Source organism: Pungitius pungitius, chromosome 17, assembly GCF_949316345.1.
Source record: "Pungitius pungitius chromosome 17, fPunPun2.1, whole genome shotgun sequence".
NCBI lineage: Eukaryota > Metazoa > Chordata > Actinopteri > Perciformes > Gasterosteidae > Pungitius > Pungitius pungitius.
Window position 1 is genome coordinate 18340666 of NC_084916.1, and position 19733 is coordinate 18360398.

At 45.5% G+C, this 19733-nt stretch overlaps 1 protein-coding gene across 2 annotated transcripts; it reads right to left on the reverse strand.

The window, feature by feature from the left end:
- Positions 1-53: 53 nt before the first annotated feature.
- On the reverse strand, positions 54-17782 carry npr1a (natriuretic peptide receptor 1a). 2 transcript variants are annotated; one of them, XM_037474029.2, is made up of 21 exons: positions 17434-17782; positions 15530-16275; positions 13581-13771; positions 13327-13440; positions 13079-13238; positions 10596-10690; positions 10364-10499; positions 9247-9331; positions 8948-9068; positions 8302-8376; positions 8042-8119; positions 7760-7864; positions 6275-6346; positions 5696-5855; positions 5451-5606; positions 4650-4818; positions 3040-3186; positions 2792-2915; positions 1014-1257; positions 825-923; positions 54-550 (listed from the first exon to the last, which is right to left on the reverse strand). In XM_037474029.2, the coding sequence occupies exons 1-21, from the start codon at positions 17703-17705 to the stop codon at positions 411-413; spliced, it is 3489 nt and encodes a 1162-aa protein (XP_037329926.2). In that variant the 5' UTR covers positions 17706-17782; the 3' UTR covers positions 54-410. The 2 variants fall into 2 exon arrangements, with proteins under 2 accessions (XP_037329926.2, XP_037329925.2); XM_037474028.2 differs by having other exon boundaries at positions 54-612.
- Between the last annotated feature and the right edge of the window lie 1951 nt (positions 17783-19733).

Consider the following 19733-nt stretch of genomic DNA (forward strand, 5'->3'; position numbering starts at 1 on the left):
GAATGAACAACGTAGAAGATGTACAATACGTTCAATTCATTTGACAGAAATGATTCATTTTAACAGACATTTATTTAAGTTTTCTTTGACACTTTACACACAAATACACAACAATAACTCTGTTAAAAACATAGCGTTTAAAAGAAGATGCTCCACCCACAAATGAAAAAGCGATATGAATGAAGCACAATAAACTTCAACCCTAACACCTTCATATCCTGAACAAAGAGGATGATGTCACAGGTTAACATCCAAAACAAGAGGAGGGGGAGGGGTTCATAATTGTTTCTCGCCTCCTTTAGTATTTTCCTCTCCTTCAAGCTGCATCCTCTCCTCCTTAAGTCTGTCTCCTCCTCTCCTTCACTCTGCCTCCTCCTCTCCTCTCCTTCAGTCAGTGTCCTCCTCTCTTCTCATTCACTGACTCCTCCTGTGCTTTCCTTTATTTTGTCTCCTCCTCTGCTCTCTTCTACTTTGCTACCTCCTCCCCTAGCAGCCAGAAGGTCTTCATGCTTCCTTTCCCCTTCATCTTGATGTCTCCTCTGTATTCCAGCTGAAAACAGTTAAACTCCTTTAGAACCTCACACGTTGCCTCGGACACGTGAATCCTGAGAGCTGAGGACAAAACATCACCACAATATTATCAAAACAACAACAACATCATCATCTAAACAACAACATATCACAGCAACAGCTTTTAACAACAACATCATCAGAAAACAACAACACATAACACATTTATCCAAACAAAACATCATCATCCAAGTGCAACAGCATCATCACACTACACCCTTTGTGTTTATTAAGCGTGTGTGTGTATGTGTTACCTTCTCCGTTGGACTCCATGCGAGATGCTGTGTTGACGGTGTCTCCAAAAAGACAGTACCTGGGCATCTTCAGGCCGACCACACCAGCACACACTGGACCTACACACACACACACACACACACACACGGTATGTACCTCACAGCATTGTGGTTGATGGTTTCGTCCCACTCTCACAGACACACACTCACCGCTGTGGATGCCGATGCGGAGCCGGAGCTGCTGATTGGCTCGGTGTCTGATCCTGAAGCTCTTCACCCTGTCCAGGAGGGCGAGGCTCATGCGGGCAACCTCCCGCCCATGAAGCTTCCCGTTCCTCACCGGCAGGCCGGACACCACCATGTAGGCGTCACCGATGGTTTCCACCTTGTAAACGTCGAAGTTGTCGATGACGGCGTCAAAGCAGGTGTAAAGGTCGTTCAATAAGGTCACGACCTGGATGCAGCAAAGACAAAAGAGTTTTTGTCATTTACATGCGTGAAAATGAAAGCTTCGCTGTGAATCGCTAACATTTGTGCAGGTGAGCTGAGAACGCCATCTACACCAATAACGTCCTCATGGAAACCACTGACCTCTGACCTGTACTGTAGTTAAATTAGGTTCTACTAGCCCATCAGTTCCCCCTTCTACATGCCGACTGTGTACTTGCACAGTTTTTATTTGATTTTATATATAACAACTTTGAATTGTGTTTTTGTGACATGAAGAGTAGGGTTGGGTATCGAGAATCGATTGGAATCGGGACTAGCTTTGCGATTTACCCGGTATCGTTCAAAAGTTTAAAATTCGATTCCTAGTTTCGATTCTCAGTCCACCGGCGCCGACCGGAAATAGAAACCGCTGAACACCAACGAAGAAGCGTCCACCGGAAGTGTTAGCATAACAGCGCGATCGAACATGGATAGCATGCGTCGGCGGTCCAAAGTGTGGTTACACTTATCGAAACAAACCGAAAACTCGGCAAAAAACTCCAGGTTGTTGTGAAGTTGTGACGCGTCAGACCAGTGTGTGCGCGCGGCGGTGCCGGGTGGCCCGAGCGGAGCGGTCCTATCTGTTAAAATGAGCAGTGAGGCTGGCGCTGCAATGAAAATATTGTGCTAGTACGCCCCGCGTCGACCGCTAGCACCCCCCCGTCAGCGAAAGTGTCCCTGGTTTGAGGTTGGGAGAGTTGGCCCCCCCTGTGTGCCCCGTGTGTGATGCGCTGCACCGACCGTCCTCCGCTGCCTCTTCCTCTGGCTCCAAGGGCCCATCAGTGGGAGCAAGGTAACGTTTAAGTAGGTTTCAAAAATAAAGCTCTCTTGAGGAAAGTGTTAAAATATATTCATAATTTATGTTTATACAATATTCAAGTTCATAGTTTGATATTTATATTGTAGTTGAAAACAGCCCTGTTAGAAATTCATAGTAAAGTTAATCAAAAGTTCATAGAATTAACATTGATGGAGAAGGTCAGACTATTGGCCCCTTGGTTAGCTAGCTCATTTAAAATATCTTAAACCTAAACTTTTTTGACCCTGCCTCTTAAAAGAATCGGAATCGAGAATCGCTGGGAACCGGAATCGAAACAAGGAATCGGAATCAGAATCGGAATCGCTCAAATTCAAATGATACCCAACCCTAGTGAAGAGTATATTCAACCCGATCCTGGGGCGTCACTCATCCAGAGTCTTAGTCAGCCACCGGACGCGGGCCGACCCGGTTCTTTTGTAGTGTCGGGTTCGGGCCGATGCTGGACCAGTTTTTTTCCGATGGCCCAGTGACTGCAGCCACTCTCTGGTTGAGAGAGGGAGCAGGAGAAGGAGGGGTAGCAGGTAAGAGACGTGAGTATAAACTCGCTCTCCTCTCTCTGCTTCAGATGTCCACCTGACAGTCCAGCATGGATTCATGAATGTTTCTGAATGAATGGGTTGGATCCAGGTGTGCTCGCACCACACTTGATTCTACTGACCCGTAGTGTTGTTCTACTGACCTGCAGAGGTGTACTCTCAGCCGACAGGGCAGTGAAGCCAATAATGTCACTGAAGTAAATGGTGACGGAGTCAAAAGCTTCAGCTTGAACTGTCTCACCTCGTTTCAACTGCTCGGCTACTGAGCTGAAACACAATAGCATATGAATAATTACTGTAGTATTACTGCAGTACTACTTTAGAGCATGAGGTAGTATTACTGTAGTAGATGTACTGGAGGTGGTATGTAGTAGCCCTGTGTTATAGTTACTGAGGTAGTATCTGGTAGAGCAGAGCTTCAGCCTTGCGTTTCTCCTCGTGATAAGCTTCAGTTCGTTCCTCCACCAGCTCCTCCAGGTTGTTGGCGTACTGCTCCATACGAGACAGAAGGTTGTCCAGGATGTTTGAGCCATAACCCCTGAACAGACAGGTGGACATAAAGACAGGTGGACATATAGACAGGTGGACATATAGACAGGTGGACATATAGACAGGTGGGCATATAGACAGGTGGACATATAGACCGGTGGACATATAGACAGGTGGACATAAAGACAGGTGGACATATAGACAGGTGGACATATAGACAGGTGGACATATAGACCGGTGGACATATAGACAGGTGGACATATAGACAGGTGGACATATAGACAGGTGGACATATAGACCGGTGGACATATAGACAGGTGGACATATAGACCGGTGGACATATAGACAGGTGGACATATAGACAGGTGGACATATAGACCGGTGGACATATAGACAGGTGGACATATAGACAGGTGGACATATAGACAGGTGGACATATAGACCGGTGGACATATAGACAGGTGGACATAAAGACAGGTGGACATATAGACAGGTGGACATATAGACAGGTGGACATATAGACCGGTGGACATATAGACAGGTGGACATAAAGACAGGTGGACATATAGACCGGTGGACATATAGACAGGTGGACATATAGACCGGTGGACATATAGACAGGTGGACATAAAGACAGGTGGACATATAGACAGGTGGACATATAGACAGGTGGACATAAAGACAGGTGGACATATAGACAGGTGGACATATAGACAGGTGGACATATAGACCGGTGGACATATAGACAGGTGGACATAAAGACAGGTGGACATATAGACAGGTGGACATATAGACAGGTGGACATATAGACCGGTGGACATATAGACAGGTGGACATAAAGACAGGTGGACATATAGACCGGTGGACATATAGACAGGTGGACATATAGACAGGTGGACATAAAGACAGGTGGACATATAGACAGGTGGACATATAGACCGGTGGACATATAGACCGGTGGACATATAGACAGGTGGACATAAAGACAGGTGGACATATAGACAGGTGGACATATAGACAGGTGGACATATAGACCGGTGGACATATAGACAGGTGGACATAAAGACAGGTGGACATATAGACAGGTGGACATATAGACAGGTGGACATATAGACCGGTGGACATATAGACAGGTGGACATAAAGACAGGTGGACATATAGACCGGTGGACATATAGACAGGTGGACATATAGACAGGTGGACATAAAGACAGGTGGACATATAGACAGGTGGACATATAGACCGGTGGACATATAGACCGGTGGACATATAGACAGGTGGGCAGGAGAACAGACAGACCGGCTCACCTCTCCTCCTTGCACCTGCCTCCCTCTCTCATGAATCCTGTCTCTCACCTGTCCCCCCCACCCTCTCACCTGTCTCCCTCCCTCCACCCTCTCACCTGTCTCCCTCTCCCCTCCCTCTCCCCTGTCTCCCTCTCACCTGTCTCCCTCTCCCACCTCCCTCTCACCTGTCTCCCTCTCACCTGTCTCCCTCTCTCCTCCCTCTCACCTGTGCTGCTTCCTGAGCAGCATCTTGATGCTGTTGAAGTCGGGTCTGTCGTTGGGCTCTTCGCTCCAGCAGCGCTGCATCAGGAGCCCGAGCTCCTCACTGTGACTGTGGAGGCAGAGGGAGGGCCTGAGGGGGGGGGCACCACCATGAACCACAGCCTGGACAATGTCTGAAGTGTAGGACAAAGATATATCATTAAAAACTATTCATCTGTTTATCTTTCATTAAAATATATAAAGCTATTACTAAAAGTTATTCCTTTATTATTAAAATGTATAATGCGGGTAGATGAAGTCAAGCATTCTGATTGGTTGATTTTGAAAGTGAGTCACAGGGTGTACCCCCCCCCGCCCCCCCCCGTGCAAATGACCGGTTTGAGGCAGTACGATCTTTCCCAAACCTTTAACAAACGTGATGTGCTGTTTTTCTGCATAGCAACAGCTACACTACGGGGACTATTTTCTCTTGGCTAGTGAAATGTGACACACAACGTTTAGTAGCTACAACTATTTTGAGCTGAAAGGCAGTTAGTTACTTACTACTATATTTAATATCGCTTTCAACCGTATCATAAAAGCAATAAGTTACTCGAGGCAGTACTTTATTGTCAATAATGTTAATGTTCAAGGATTTGCCAACCACACACTTGAACAGTAACATCGTTGACAATAAGTAAGCCTCTAGTATCTAATATTACCTTAAATATGTCATTGAAATAAATGAATATACCATTATAACGTAACACAGTGAACATCATAGTGAGTCCCGTGGTCTTTGCCCCCTGAGGATGAACATACTGACCTTTCGGGGTCATAGTGAGTGAGTCCAGGTAGAAGACTCCTCTCAACAGAGCCACCTCCTGTAGGATGATACTAAAGCTGTAAACGTCTCCTTTCTGAGTCCCACAGGGGTTGGGGGAGTCTGTCCTCATTAGCTCCGGTGCCGTCCACAGTTTACCTACAGTGTGGGAGGGAGGGGGGGGTACCGTGAGGTTGTATTTAACTCAGGTGCGTCACACAGGTGTATTAGTGTGTGTAGTGTCATACGTGCGTAGTAGGCGTATGTGTCCTCTGGGAAGCTGGAGGGCCGAAGACTTTCCAGACCATAATCAGTAATCTTCAGCACAAAGCGACTGTCCACCACACAGTTAGAGGACTTCAGATTGCCGTGGGAGACCATGGCGCTGTTGTGAAGGAACAACATGCCCTGACAACAAAACATTACACTTCTGATGATACTCATGGTAAGTTTACTCTATGCTGAGTATGTCAATTATGAGCATCTGCTGTAATGAATCTAATAGATATAATCCCTCTAATGGTTCTAATGTCTCTAATGGTGCTGATGACCATCATGGTTCTAAAAGTTACTTTAATGGCTCTGCTGGTTCACATGGCTTTAATGGTGCTAATGGTTTGAATGAATTGGATGACTACTGGTTCTAATTAATTGGTTTAAATAGTTTTAATGGTTTTAAAAATATCACTGGTTTCAACTGTAAGGGTTGTGGTGGTAAGTCTCAACCTAAAATGGGTTTTAATGGTTGCAAAGAAGAGGATGAAGAGGCTGTAGAGGAGTGATTTCCTCTGTTGCTCCACCCCCATCCTGCAACTAAAGGCTGTTACCTTGACGATGTCAGTGATGAGAGAGTATCTGAACATCCAGTCCAGAGTGATGCTGTCGCTCTCCATCAAGTCCTGGAATACACACACACACACACACACACACACACACACACACACACACACACACACACACACACACACACACACACACCCAGAGACACACACACACACACCCAGAGACACACACACACACACACACACCCAGAGACACACATACACACACACACAGAGACACATACACACACACACACACACCCAGAGACACACATACACACACACACACACACACACACACAGATGCAGACACACATACTGTGTCATTATGATGTAGCCTCTTGTTGCCACTCATTCACTCAATCAAATTACATCTCCCTGTTTGAGTATCTGTGTGTATTTCTTTACACTGTGTACGTGAGAGAGTGAACGTTTGTGTTTGTTTGATTGTGTAATGTGATAAAAGTGACTCACAGCTGCTTGCTCCTGAACAACAGGGCTGATTTCTATATATATATATATATATATAATGGGTATATACCTATATTATTATATTTCTAAATATATATAGTTATAACATCTATATATAGATATTTGTATCTATATAGTTGTATATGTATGTATGTATATATGTACTCATTTTACAATTCAGACATATTATTTAAATACTTAAACAGATTCCATAGATTGTAGTATCAAAGGGCTTTGCGAGAAAGGTAAATAATGGAAAGAAGAAATTGGAAAAAATCATTACATTACTTACATTTAGCTGACGCTTTTATCCAAAGTGATTTATATTACATTTAACCTATGGTTTTACATGGGGTAGGGGGTTAATACCATTGCACTTTTATTCATTACTTTCGCTATTTTGTTCATCACAACACTGTGTCTCCATCAAGTGTTCTGATTGATCCCTGATCAGCTCTTTTCTACTAACGGCTATCACTGAATCCATGATGTGACTCCAACCATACAAGCAGTTCTTTGTTTCCTGGACATTTTCAGATCCATCAATCAACTTGCGACAACCCAAAGCCTTCACATTACCACATCAACCTACAGTGCATTGACATGTGTTCTCATGTTGCTAAGTTACAGTGCTGAAGAATAAATACAGCTGATAGGTGGAGGCAACATCTGATATAAGAAGGAAGGATCCTACTCTGCTGGAAAGATACATAGAGCTGATGGGTACATTACATTTCATATTTAGCCAAGAGCTATATCAGCCCTTAAAAGATGGGTACAATGTGGCGGACAGGGATAACATATATGACATATAAACATATGGGTATAAGAAAGCGTAACGGGATAACAAAGGGATACAAGAAGGTGCAAAGGGATGACAAAGATATATAAGAAGGTATAAAGGGATAACATATGGGTATAAGGAGGTATAAAGAGATTTAAGCAGGGACATAAGGAAGTATAAAGGGATATAAAGATGGGTATGAGGAGATATTAAGGGCAAAGAGTTAGGGGTGGTACCTGCAGGCTGCCTCTGGGGCAATACTCTGTGATGATGCACGTGTTTGGTGGATCAATGCAGGCACCAATGAAGCGCGTCAGGTGCTCGTTCTGAACATCTCGCATCTGTTAGAGCACAACGGCCAGTTAGTAGGTAGGAGGGTAGATTGGTCTGTCTGTTGGCAGGTCAGGCACTAGGTCAGTTGGTAGATCAGTTAAATGGTCAGTTGATGAGTCGGTTGATGAGTCGGTTGATGAGTCAGGTGATCAGTCAGGTGATAGGTCTAGAGACTGAGTTCTTACATGTTTTAGCTCAAAGAGGACCTTCCTGTTCAGTTCAATACGTTTCTTGTTGATATACTTGATGGCTGCCAGGTTTCCCTGCAGGACACAAAACCAGTACTTATTACATCATCAGTCATTGTGTCAGATGGTTAGATGGTGTCAGAGGTTGTTGGTTGATGTCAGATGATGTCAGAGGGTGTCGGATAATGTCAGTTGGTGTGAGATGGTGTCTGGTGGTGTAGGATGATTAAGTTAGATGGGGTATGATTGTGTCAGACCTTGTAGTATCCAGTTCTGGTGTATATCTGGAAGTTCCCCTCCATCGTCATCAGCGAGCCGCAGTTAGAACCTTTCTGTAGAGAATCAGGATGAATAGGTAAGAGACCCCATTTAAATGAGTGTTTGTGCGTGTGTTAGTAATTGTTACCAGTGACATGGTGAAGAGCTGCAGTTTGGTGTGTGTGTGTGTTACCAGTGACATGGTGAAGAGCTGCAGTTTGGTGTGTGTGTGTGTTACCAGTGACATGGTGAAGAGCTGCAGTTTGGTGTGTGTGTGTGTTACCAGTGACATGGTGAAGAGCTGCAGTTTGGTGTGTGTGTGTGTTACCAGTGACATGGTGAAGAGCTGCAGTTTGGTGTGTGTGTGTGTTACCAGTGACATGGTGAAGAGCTGCAGTTTGGTGTGTGTGTGTGTTACCAGTGACATGGTGAAGAGCTGCAGTTTGGTGTGTGTGTGTGTTACCAGTGACATGGTGAAGAGCTGCAGTTTGGTGTGTGTGTGTGTGTTACCAGTGACATGGTGAAGAGCTGCAGTTTGGTGTGTGTGTGTGTTACCAGTGACATGGTGAAGAGCTGCAGTTTGGTGTGTGTGTGTGTTACCAGTGACATGGTGAAGAGCTGCAGTTTGGTGTGTGTGTGTGTTACCAGTGACATGGTGAGGCGGCTGCAGGTTCTCCTCAGGACTTTATCCAGGTCGCTCATCTGGACGTCGTCCCATAAAACTCTCCACAGCTGAGCTGCCAGCTCGCTCTCCAGCTTCAACTTCCTGTTCAATAGATAGGTGGGGGTGGGGGGAGGGAAAGTGAGGACATTCTAGTAAAGTGAGAATACTCTAGTGAAGTGACGACATTAAGGTAGTGAGTGAAGACATTCTAGAGGAGGGAGGACACTCTAGAGGAGGGAGGACATTCTGGTGAAGTTGTCCGTGTGTGGGAGTTTCTTACCTGTAGATGAAAACAGTCACGGTAACAATGATTACGAAGACGAAGCAGATCACTATGGAAACCATCTGATGCATGGTAACTGTACCTGTAGAGGATGGAGAGACATCAGGATGGACAGAAAGAGTGTTTATTGGGGTGTTAACGTCAATAAGTGTTTATATTTATTTATTTGTCAAAAATATACTGTCAAAACACTATGACCACGATGCAACGGTCCGGGTTTTCTATTCATAAGGCAATGCAGGTTTATATGTATAGCACATTTTTAAGGCAATTCAAAGTGCTCCACATAAAACCATTAAAGCCATCAAAACATAAAGCAACAGAACAAGAATTAACCATTCAAGCAGCGATGGAAGGGTCCTCCCGATGTGCCACTGTCACACTTACACTACCAACAGATTTTCACAAACTTCTAATATATTTTAAGCCCTCAAAAACCTCTTCATGGCGAAGAGTGCGTCGCCATGGCTGCAACTTGACATATTAAGCCACACCCCTTAGAAGTACATTGGTCCATATCTTCTAAACAAAATGAGATATCAACAAGCTTTATATGACATTGAACCAATAATGATCCAGAGAAACTTGTGAGAATTGGACTCTGCGTTTAGAAGTCAAATTAGTTTCATTTTAAATGCATTACAGACTTTTTTGTAAAGCATACCCAAGCGGACAGATCGGGCAAACATGGGCAAGAACATTTCTAAGAGGCACTATGGAGACATTTCCTTTGAACCAAATGCGAGACCCTTAAAATATAAAACCTTTCACCAGACTTGATACGCACATGAACCTTTGGGATATGATAAAGCCCCCCAAAAGGAAAAAAAGTGATTATAGGATAATAATAATAATTCTTTGAAATAACTAGGTCCATACACAAAATCAGACATTAAAATATAAGCAAGCTAAGTTTATGAAATAAAATGTAGCAAATTGCAAAGATGTAGAAAACGTGTAACCCTGGTTCCCAGAACCTGCCTGAACCTGAAGGTCTTTCAGTCTTCAAAGGACGTTTTTTTCATTGTAACAGGGATCATTGACAGGCACGGAGCGTGTATATATGTATATACTGTATATGTATATTTATACGTTTATAAGTGTGTGTCCGTACGTGCGAGGCAGCCTGGTTTGTCATTTTTGAAGCCACACTTGGGGACATCTGGAGGTGGAGAGCCACCTGGCCACTGGAAGAACCACCCACCTTGCATGATCAGCTGTTTCATGCTACTGTTGTACACGCACACGACCTGGTGACACACACACACACACACACACACACAGGTAATAAATAAGTGACGACGCTGTAGTCTCATGGCGACGACATTGTGACTTAAGTGTTTTACCTGGAACTCGCCAGACTCCACGTCGATGGTGTCCCACACAGCAAAGTCCATCTGTCTGTCCCCAAACTCGTCCATCTCCACCGGACCCATCACTCCTAGAACACACAACCCGCTCATACGTCTTCCTGTGTCCATTAGAAGAACAATGCATGGACCAATTTGTTGAATTTGAAATAACTGGTCTTCAACCTCCCTAAGTTCTCCCACACTGCTCCACTCCTCCTCTCTTCACTGGTTACCAGTGGCTGCCTCATCCAGTTAAAATCCCTGGTGCTCTGGTAGCATGCTGTGAATGGATGGGGTCCAGTCTCCATCCAGGACCTGGTGGAACCTCCATCCCAACATCAAGCTGCTTGTTCCTCACTGAGAGCAAAACACTGGACTAGATGTCCACTCTTTGCTGTCCTGCTCCTAGATGGTGGAAGGAGCTCTGTGATGACATCAGGACCACAGAGAGCCTTCACATCTTCACACTAAAGACACACCTCTTCAGACTCACTTATTGTAAGTCACTTTGGATAAAAGCGTCAGCTAAATGACATGGAATGGAATGGGATGGATTATATGTACTTAGATCCATGTACATACATTTATTGTCATGTGTCACTGCTTTTTCTTTCTGTTGCATTTGTTCTTTTGCTGATTCGTCGCTGCTTTGACCCTGATGATGTCAGGATGTTGATATTTATTTCCTGCTGCAGGAAACAAACCTGTTTCCTGCACAATGAATAGTGAAGCTAGATATGGCTGATTTGTCAGCTGGGGGTGTGGAGGAGATCTGAGGGAGGAGTGAAAGGAGCCCACTGAGACCGATGAAAAAGTGAGTCCAGTTCCTGCAAAGAAGATTGTACTTCGTGGTCAACCTCCGGTTTAGTTTTGGAAAAATGGCCACTAACTGCAGTCAGTTAGACACAAGAGAGCGAGACAGTAGCTCAAGAAGAAGAAGTATAACAAAGAGGAGAACTGAGCAGATGGATTCCTCCACATATCAAACAGAAAGGGGGGGGAGCGGCACCGCTATGCTAAGCTAGCTGCTAGGCTACTTCCAACATCTAACGTTACCCTGCGCAGCACCCAGTCTGCAGAGGACAACATTGTGTCCCTAAAAGACAGTGGTTTGAAGACGTCCTGCTAAATGTGGGACATTGTTGGCACTTTAATCACAGCCGTTAAATGATGGAGAGATGAGAGCAAAGTGCACGAGGACAACAGGAAGAGACACTAGTTCAACATGTTCCACCTCCAACATGGTGACATGGGGGCAGTTTAGTGTTTAAAAAACATCAACAATCAAACTACATTGTCTAAAATAGACACTTTCTAAAGTGATTACTCATTACTTGTTTCATTTAGTCTTGAAAAAACAACAAAAATGTGCGATTAATTAGTTCGTAATCTATTGCCAGCCCTACTGAATATACATCATGTATGTACCATGTATGTACCATGTATGTACATATAAACTTCAGGGGTCAGAGGTCAATGCACACCTGAAGTTAACAAAGTTGCGTTAACTGCGTTAAAATATTTTATAATGTCGGTCACAATAATCATAGATTACGCGTTAACTTTGCACTAATACATATGTATAGTTACATATATATTCACAACATGAACACATTTGTATTCATGTTTTCATCATCAGAGGACAGGAGGAGACGAGGAAAATAAATGAGGAACAATGGAGGACAGGAGGAGATGAGGACACAAGGTCAAGAGGTCAAAAGGAAATGAGGGAAAAAAGCACACGAGGAGACCAGAACAGGAGGAGACGAGGAGACTGAATTATCTTCAATATCAGGTTTAGACCTTTACCACTAGGTCTGAAGGTCGGGTTGTGACGTGTTCTAAGTGCTCCTGGTTCAGAATTCACAGAGTACACTATGTGAACCATCCCAGGACTTTAAATCAACACAATGTCTTAATATGACTTGTTGCGGCTAAAACTCGTGCCCTTCCTTTGGCCCTTATTTATTCCTGATAGTTTTAACCAGGCAGGGGGATGGGGTCCGGTTTGCAGCCCTGCCTCCAAACAGAAAACCAGGAGCAATTTGTTGTTTACTTGCTTGTTATTTATTGTAATGAAAAACATAAAAGAAAGATAAGTTGCAATTGATTGGATGCCTGATGCCAGTCACAGGGCTGAGGCCGAGGTCAGAGACGTATCTGCTGAATGCGCCATTCTACCAACTAACAGGAGCGTCCGCCTCACCTGTAGGGGGCACACTTTGCTTTTAACGCTGATAAATATATGGACATAAACCTAAATGCGGCTCCTACATGACTAATGAACTTAATCATAGCAGGGTGGGGGCTGGGGGGTTTGTGTGGGATCAGGAAGATTCCGGGCTGTCCTCTTCTGGCTATGCACTTTGATTTGTTGATCACCGAGCGGCATGTCCCATGTGACTCAGATAGAAATAACAATGTACATCAGATGCCTGAGAAAGGAGGAGGAAGAGAACAAACCGTTCTTTTCTCACCAGAGAAGGTTCTGTTCCACATCCTCTTGGTCACCAGATCTCCTCGGGGCCTCCGAACCGCTCCTGGCTCTGGTCCTGTTCTCTGTTCACTGAGGGTCTCATTCAGGGCCTGAGAGTACATCATTACTCCATCATGGAACCCTGCAGCGATCAGGTTATACTGTCAGAGAGAGAGAGACATCGCTTTATATTGATAGACCTTTTAAAGAGGGTTATGCATATACTGTATATGATGTCTTTTTAACTACCAGAGAGTCTTTAATAGTGTAGTTGAATAGTTTCTTTGCATCGTTCTTTAGAGTCTCAACAAACTGAAGATATTCTGGATTCTGAGGCTTCCGGTAGGTTATCACCTTCACACTCTGTCAGATAAACAGGTAGAGAGAGAGACAGGTAGAGAGACAGAAGACAGAAAGAAGGACAGACATGAACAGTAACACAAAAAAATCAATAGTCCACGTTATTTTACAATCAAAAACCAACAACAGCATTAGAGGGTCACCCTGAAAGCTCGGCGGGCAGCGAAGTCGTTCGAGTCTCCTCTGAACCAAGGCCGGACAGGCCCCTGCCCCCCCAGACCCTCAGCAAAAAGATCAATGAAGAAGAAGATGTAGTGCTCCAACTCCACCCCGTCCTTCCAGAACTGGACCATGAGATTCCTGAGAATGTCCCAGGAGCAACAGAGGTACACAACTGAAGAAGAAAGCAGGACTGTCAGTTAATCCATCTATAACACATCCACATATGGGTGTGACGTGTTCCCCTTTGTACTCTACATGTAAATCTGTTACTACGTCGATCACACACCTGTTACTCAATCTATTAAATGTTTGTTACTACACCTATAACACATCTGTTACTCATCTATAGCAGGGGTCCCCAACCACTTGCTACTGGGTCGCAGAATAACAAGGGAGAAATATTTTATTTTGAAAAATTGCATGCAGTACACACTGTGTGTACTAGTACCTCAATGCTCTGTACTAGTACACACTGTGTGTACTTCCATGGCGTGTACTAGTACCTCAATGCTCTGTACTAGTACCAGAAGTGTGGACTCGAGTCATGTGACTTAGACTCGAGTCAGACTCGAGTCATGAATTTGATGACTTGAGACTCGACTCGACAAAACGTACAAAGACTTGCAACTCGACTTGGACTTGAACACCGATGACTCGTGACTTGACTTGGACTCGAGCCTTTTGACTCGAGAAGACTTGCTACTTCCCATGAAAACTGGGGGAAAACATTTTCACACGGCCGCGCCGCTCTGTTTATCTGCATCTGTCAAAAAAATGTGCGCCACCTGTATGTAGAGACCACGCGCTGCCTGCACGACATCCAATCACTGCAGTCCATTTGACCGTATCAACGAGACAGCTCGTTCATGGTTACAAAAATCTGGATTTTTGAACCCGGATTCAGACTCCGATGGAAATCCTCGCCAACATTATGTCAACGTCCGTTTTAAAGTACTGTAATGAGCTGAGTTAAAGTTATTAGTTAATCAGTTATGCAGATGTTGCATGTGTTCACGTTATGCTACGTTACCAGCTGTAGTTACGCGAGACAACCCGAGTTTTGGGGGGCCGTGTATGCGGAAGTGTTCGTTCGGCGTGGTGACGGCCAACAGTGACCGAAGTTGAGTTGTTTTATATAAATAAATGCACCGGAGTTGCAAGCCAGTCATCGCCTCCTTATTTACGCTGCAGCATTGGGGTGAGCCTTACAGTACTATAACACAGTCACAGTCCATCCACCATTACCCTTCCCTTCGTAGTCTAGGTCTGTGAGGCAGCGCACCATCACCCATGGTTCCCCGTCCCCACTATAATAAGAGGACTCGAATTGAAAAATAAAATGGTACGACTTGTGACTCGACTTGAGACATGTTGGCTTTGACTTGTGACTCGACTTGGGACTTGCTTCGTCTTTGACTCGACTTGACTCGGGACTCGAGGGCAATGACTTGAGACTTGCTTGTGACTTGCATAACAGTGACTTGTTCCCACCTCTGACTAGTACACACTGTGTGTACTTCCATGGCATGTACTAGTACCTCAATGGTTTGTACTAGTACCTCCACAATGTGTAAACTAATGAGTATTTACATGATGATTCAGTTCATCAGTTTGTTAATGAATGATATATTATAAAAGGCCGACCTACTAGCGGGTCGTACAGTCATTAAATCAATTAATCAATCATATATTTGGTAACATGAATATATCTCCGCAGAATAAGTACTAGTACTACTACTACTACTACTACCCATTATTTGAAGTAATAGTTTTTTTCAGTCAGATTTGGAATGATGTCATTTTACTTAGGGAAGCACAGAGGACACAAAAGAAGGAACCAAGGGCACTGGGAAGGACAAAGGCAATAAGAGAAGGAGCCAAAGACGGAGGAAAGGACTCAGGAAATAAAAGAAGGAGACAGGGAACGCACCCCGGCCGTTGTCGCGGATGTGCTGCACCTCCTCCTTGTAGTCGAGGTGGTCGCCCTGCAGCGCGTGCTCGTGAATGCTCACGTTGCGTTGGCCCAGCTGCGCGTACAGGCCCTCCACGGCAAAGAAGCACGACCGGTCGTCGTTTGCGTCTTTGTTGTCGCTGAATACGAGCATGGCGTGGTGCCGCCAGCCCATTTCCTCTTGGATCCGAGCGCCGAACTCGCCCAGCTTCCGGTGGGTGGGTCCTGTGTTGGTGACTGCCGCGTAGCGCTCAAAGCCCACGGCGCGGGCGCCGGCAGTCACCATGGGAACCTCCCAGTGGGTGGTGAAGCGGGCGACGGGCGAGGACGAGTAGTCGCAGCCTGGGCCCACGAAGGCCCACGGGTCGTGGGACACCTTCAGGTCTACCGCCACCAGCGGCGCCATGGAGTCCGAGCAAAAGCCGTCCTGGTTCTCCGAGCTGCCATGAACCAGCTGGAGCTTCAGGCCCGGCAGCAGCCAAGGGTCAGAGTTCACCAGCCGTACAGCCTGGAAGAGGGCGGGGGCAACGCGAGGCCACGCCCACGCGTAATCCGTGTTGGTCAGAGGCAAGATTGCTGCCAAGGTCACCTCCTTAAGGGCCTCGCTTGTGTTGTCAGCTGACCAAGAGCAAGCGGTTATTTGAACGAGGAGGAGTAGGAGTGGGTGGCGGAGTGCGGGGGGGCGGGGCCGACTGGGTGACATGATGAGCCTATCAGATGAGGCGCTGGAACACAAACCATGGACATTAAGAAAAGAACCGACATTTAGTATGTAACTTGCCTTTGAATGTGCTTAATCAAACGTATCCCAGCGTTTATTAAAACAATGAACTGATTCATTGATTAGTTTAGCTATAAACGGATCCATTAAACAATGAACCCATCAAATAATTGGGCTCTTTATACTTCCATATTAAGTCGTGTGATCACATGACAGGATGTTAATATTTCTACACAGCCACAGAAATTTTAAAATAACAACATGCTCTTGGTGCCGCTTTGACTTCTGGGAATTAACGTGAAAAATAGACAAAGAGAATCCCAAAAGTTGACAAAACATCTACTTAATATGCAGATTAGATGTAAATACAGTGTGTACTTTTACCTCCATAGATTGTACCAAGTAACTCCAGTGTGTACCATTAGCCCAAAGTTTGTAATAGTACCTCCACAGTGTGTACCAGTACCTCCACAGTGTGTAATAGTACCTCCACATTGTGTACCAGTACCTCCACAGTGTGTACCAGTACCTCCACAGTGTGTAATAGTACCTCCACAGTGTGTACCAGTACCTCCACAGTGTGTAATAGTACCTCCACAGTGTGTAATAGTACCTCCACAGTGTGTACCAGTACCTCCACAGTGTGTAATAGTACCTCCACAGTGTGTAACAGTACCTCCACAGTGTGTACCAGTACCTCCACAGTGTGTAATAGTACCTCCACAGTGTGTAATAGTACCTCCACAGTGTGTAATAGTACCTCCCCAGTGTGTAATAGTACCTCCAGTGTGTACCAGTACCTCCACAGTGTGTAATAGTACCTCCACAGTGTGTAATAGTACCTCCACAGTGTGTACCAGTACCTCCACAGTGTGTAATAGTACCTCCCCTGTGTGTAATAGTACCTCCACAGTGTGTACCAGTACCTCCACAGTGTGTAATAGTACCTCCACAGTGTGTAACAGTACCTCCACAGTGTGTAATAGTACCTCCACAGTGTGTACCAGTACCTCCACAGTGTGTAATAGTACCTCCCCTGTGTGTAATAGTACCTCCACAGTGTGTACCAGTACCTCCACAGTGTGTAATAGTACCTCCCCAGTGTGTAATAGTACCTCCACAGTGTGTAATAGTACCTCCACAGTAGTAAAGCATTGTTTACCTGCTCCGATCTGCCTGCGGCTTCACGTTCAAACACCAGAAGAAGAAGCGGGCGGACGTTTCCACGGCAACAGAACGGACAGAACCGAGGGAAGAAGTTACATTCCACCGGAGACTCACCGGAGACTCACGGACTCGAGCCCCGCTGCGCGTGAAGAGGAGGTCTGCGCGAGCGACACGGCGGGGCACCAGCGGACACGCGCACACTTGCACGCGCTGAAGGGGGTGCGGAGGGCATGGGCCGTCGTGATAACTGACCGTGCATGTGCGCATGCTCGTGTCTCACGTCCCCGCTGACTCCTCGAAAAGAAAATGTAATTACCGTGGACGGAGGGGAGGGGGGACAATATGTAACGTTACAATGATTCAATGTTCTGTTTGTGTTGCGTGTGTACGTGTACGTGTGTTTGCCTGCGAGTGTGTGTGTGTTTTTCTTAAAGGGAAATATAAAGGGTTCTGATCCAGATTCACAGAAACCACTTATTAACTATTATTTAACAATAAGCAGAGAGGGTTCATAAGTTGGCACAGGGCCCCCGAGGACAGATTTTTTTAAAGTTATCAGTACTATAAAAAGACTTTCACACTGTAAAATCAGTTTAATATCAAAGGATCAACATACTGTGATATCCGTACAAACAGTACTATTACACTCTTCACTTCACATAAGTGTTATAATGACATCGTATGTGATCGTATTTTAATCTCTATCATATAAAACTGATTTATTGTAACGTCAGACGCACTGTGTGTGGATAATAAAGTTAATGAACACACAACCCACTGAGTGTGTTTTAACAGGGTACACCCAATGGACCAGGAAGTCACACACACACACACACACACACAGTTTCCCTCTCCATACCTCTTCCTGGAAATGATCACACAGAGTAAACACACACACACACACTCACTCGTCCCTCCACACTCTTCTTTTTAGTGACAGAAAATGTTCGACATGAACGTACAACACAAGTCCATCGAAGACAACTCAGAGCCAAAAAGACAGACAACAACTGAGGGACAAAGAGGACTCAGAGACAACAAGACAGAGAGGAAGAGACGACTTTAAGACAAAGACAACAGCCAAGAGACAACTAGACTATGAGAGAGCTGACTGAGAGACAAGGGGACAAAACGGACAAAGATACCAAAAGGACAGAATACTGTATTGATAGCTTTTCGTAAGCTGGGTGTGGGAGAAGATCTTGTTCCTCACTCACTAACAATGATTCCAGGTCTTTGGTCTCTTTGGATAGAGTTCCCGTTTATTCGTTTTTTACACTTCATAATACCCTGTATATGCATTTGCTTCTTGATCTCACTCTGTGCGTCTTGACTAGCGGTAAAAACCGTGCGATCTCCTGTCACCCCAAACATCTCCCCCATATGTAGACTCCCTGTCACACAAATACACACAAGATTGGCTCCCAACACCATGTTGTACATGAACATCACGGCTTCTACAAAGCAAGGTAAAGAGACGACAAAGAGACAACGAGACAATGAAAGATGATTCAGAGACAAAGAGAAAAAAAACGGATAACAGAGACAAAGGGAGGCATTTAGGAGTGGGGACAAAGACCTGTACACAGAGTCTAAATACAGGTTTAGCAAGGCGGTGAGAGACGCTAAACGACTGCACTCTGAGAGACTCCAACATCAGTTCTCAGCTAACGACTCTGCTTCGGTTTGGACATGCCACGTCCCAGCCTGCTTCAAGGCCTCCACCATCATCCCTGTTCCCAAGAAGCCCAGGATCACAGGACTGATGGAGTACAGGCCCGTCGCACTGACCTCTGTAGTCATGAAGTCCTTTAGACGGCTAGTCCTGTCCCACCTAAAGTCCCTCACCGACCCCCTCCTGGACCCCCTGCAGTTCGCCTACAGAGCCAACAGGTCTGTAGACGATGCTGTCAACATGACCCTCCACTTCATCCTCCAGCATCTGGACTCCCCAGGAATCTATACCAGGATGCTGTTTGTGGACTTCAGCTCTGCCTTCAACACCATCACCCCGTCTCTGCTGCAGGACAAACTCTCTCAGCTGCACGTGCCCGACTCCACCTGCAAGTAGATCACTGACTTCCTGTCCGACAGGAAGCAGCACGTGAAGTCTCGTGAAGTCTCAGCCTCTCGGTCCATCAGCACCGGTTCCCCCCAAGGCTGCGTTCTTTCCCCTCGGCTCTTCTCCCTGTACACCATCAGCTGCACCTCCAGTCACCGGTCCGTCAAGCTCCTGAAGTTTGCTGATGACACCACCCTCATTGGAGTGATCCCTGGTGGGGACGAGTCCGCCTA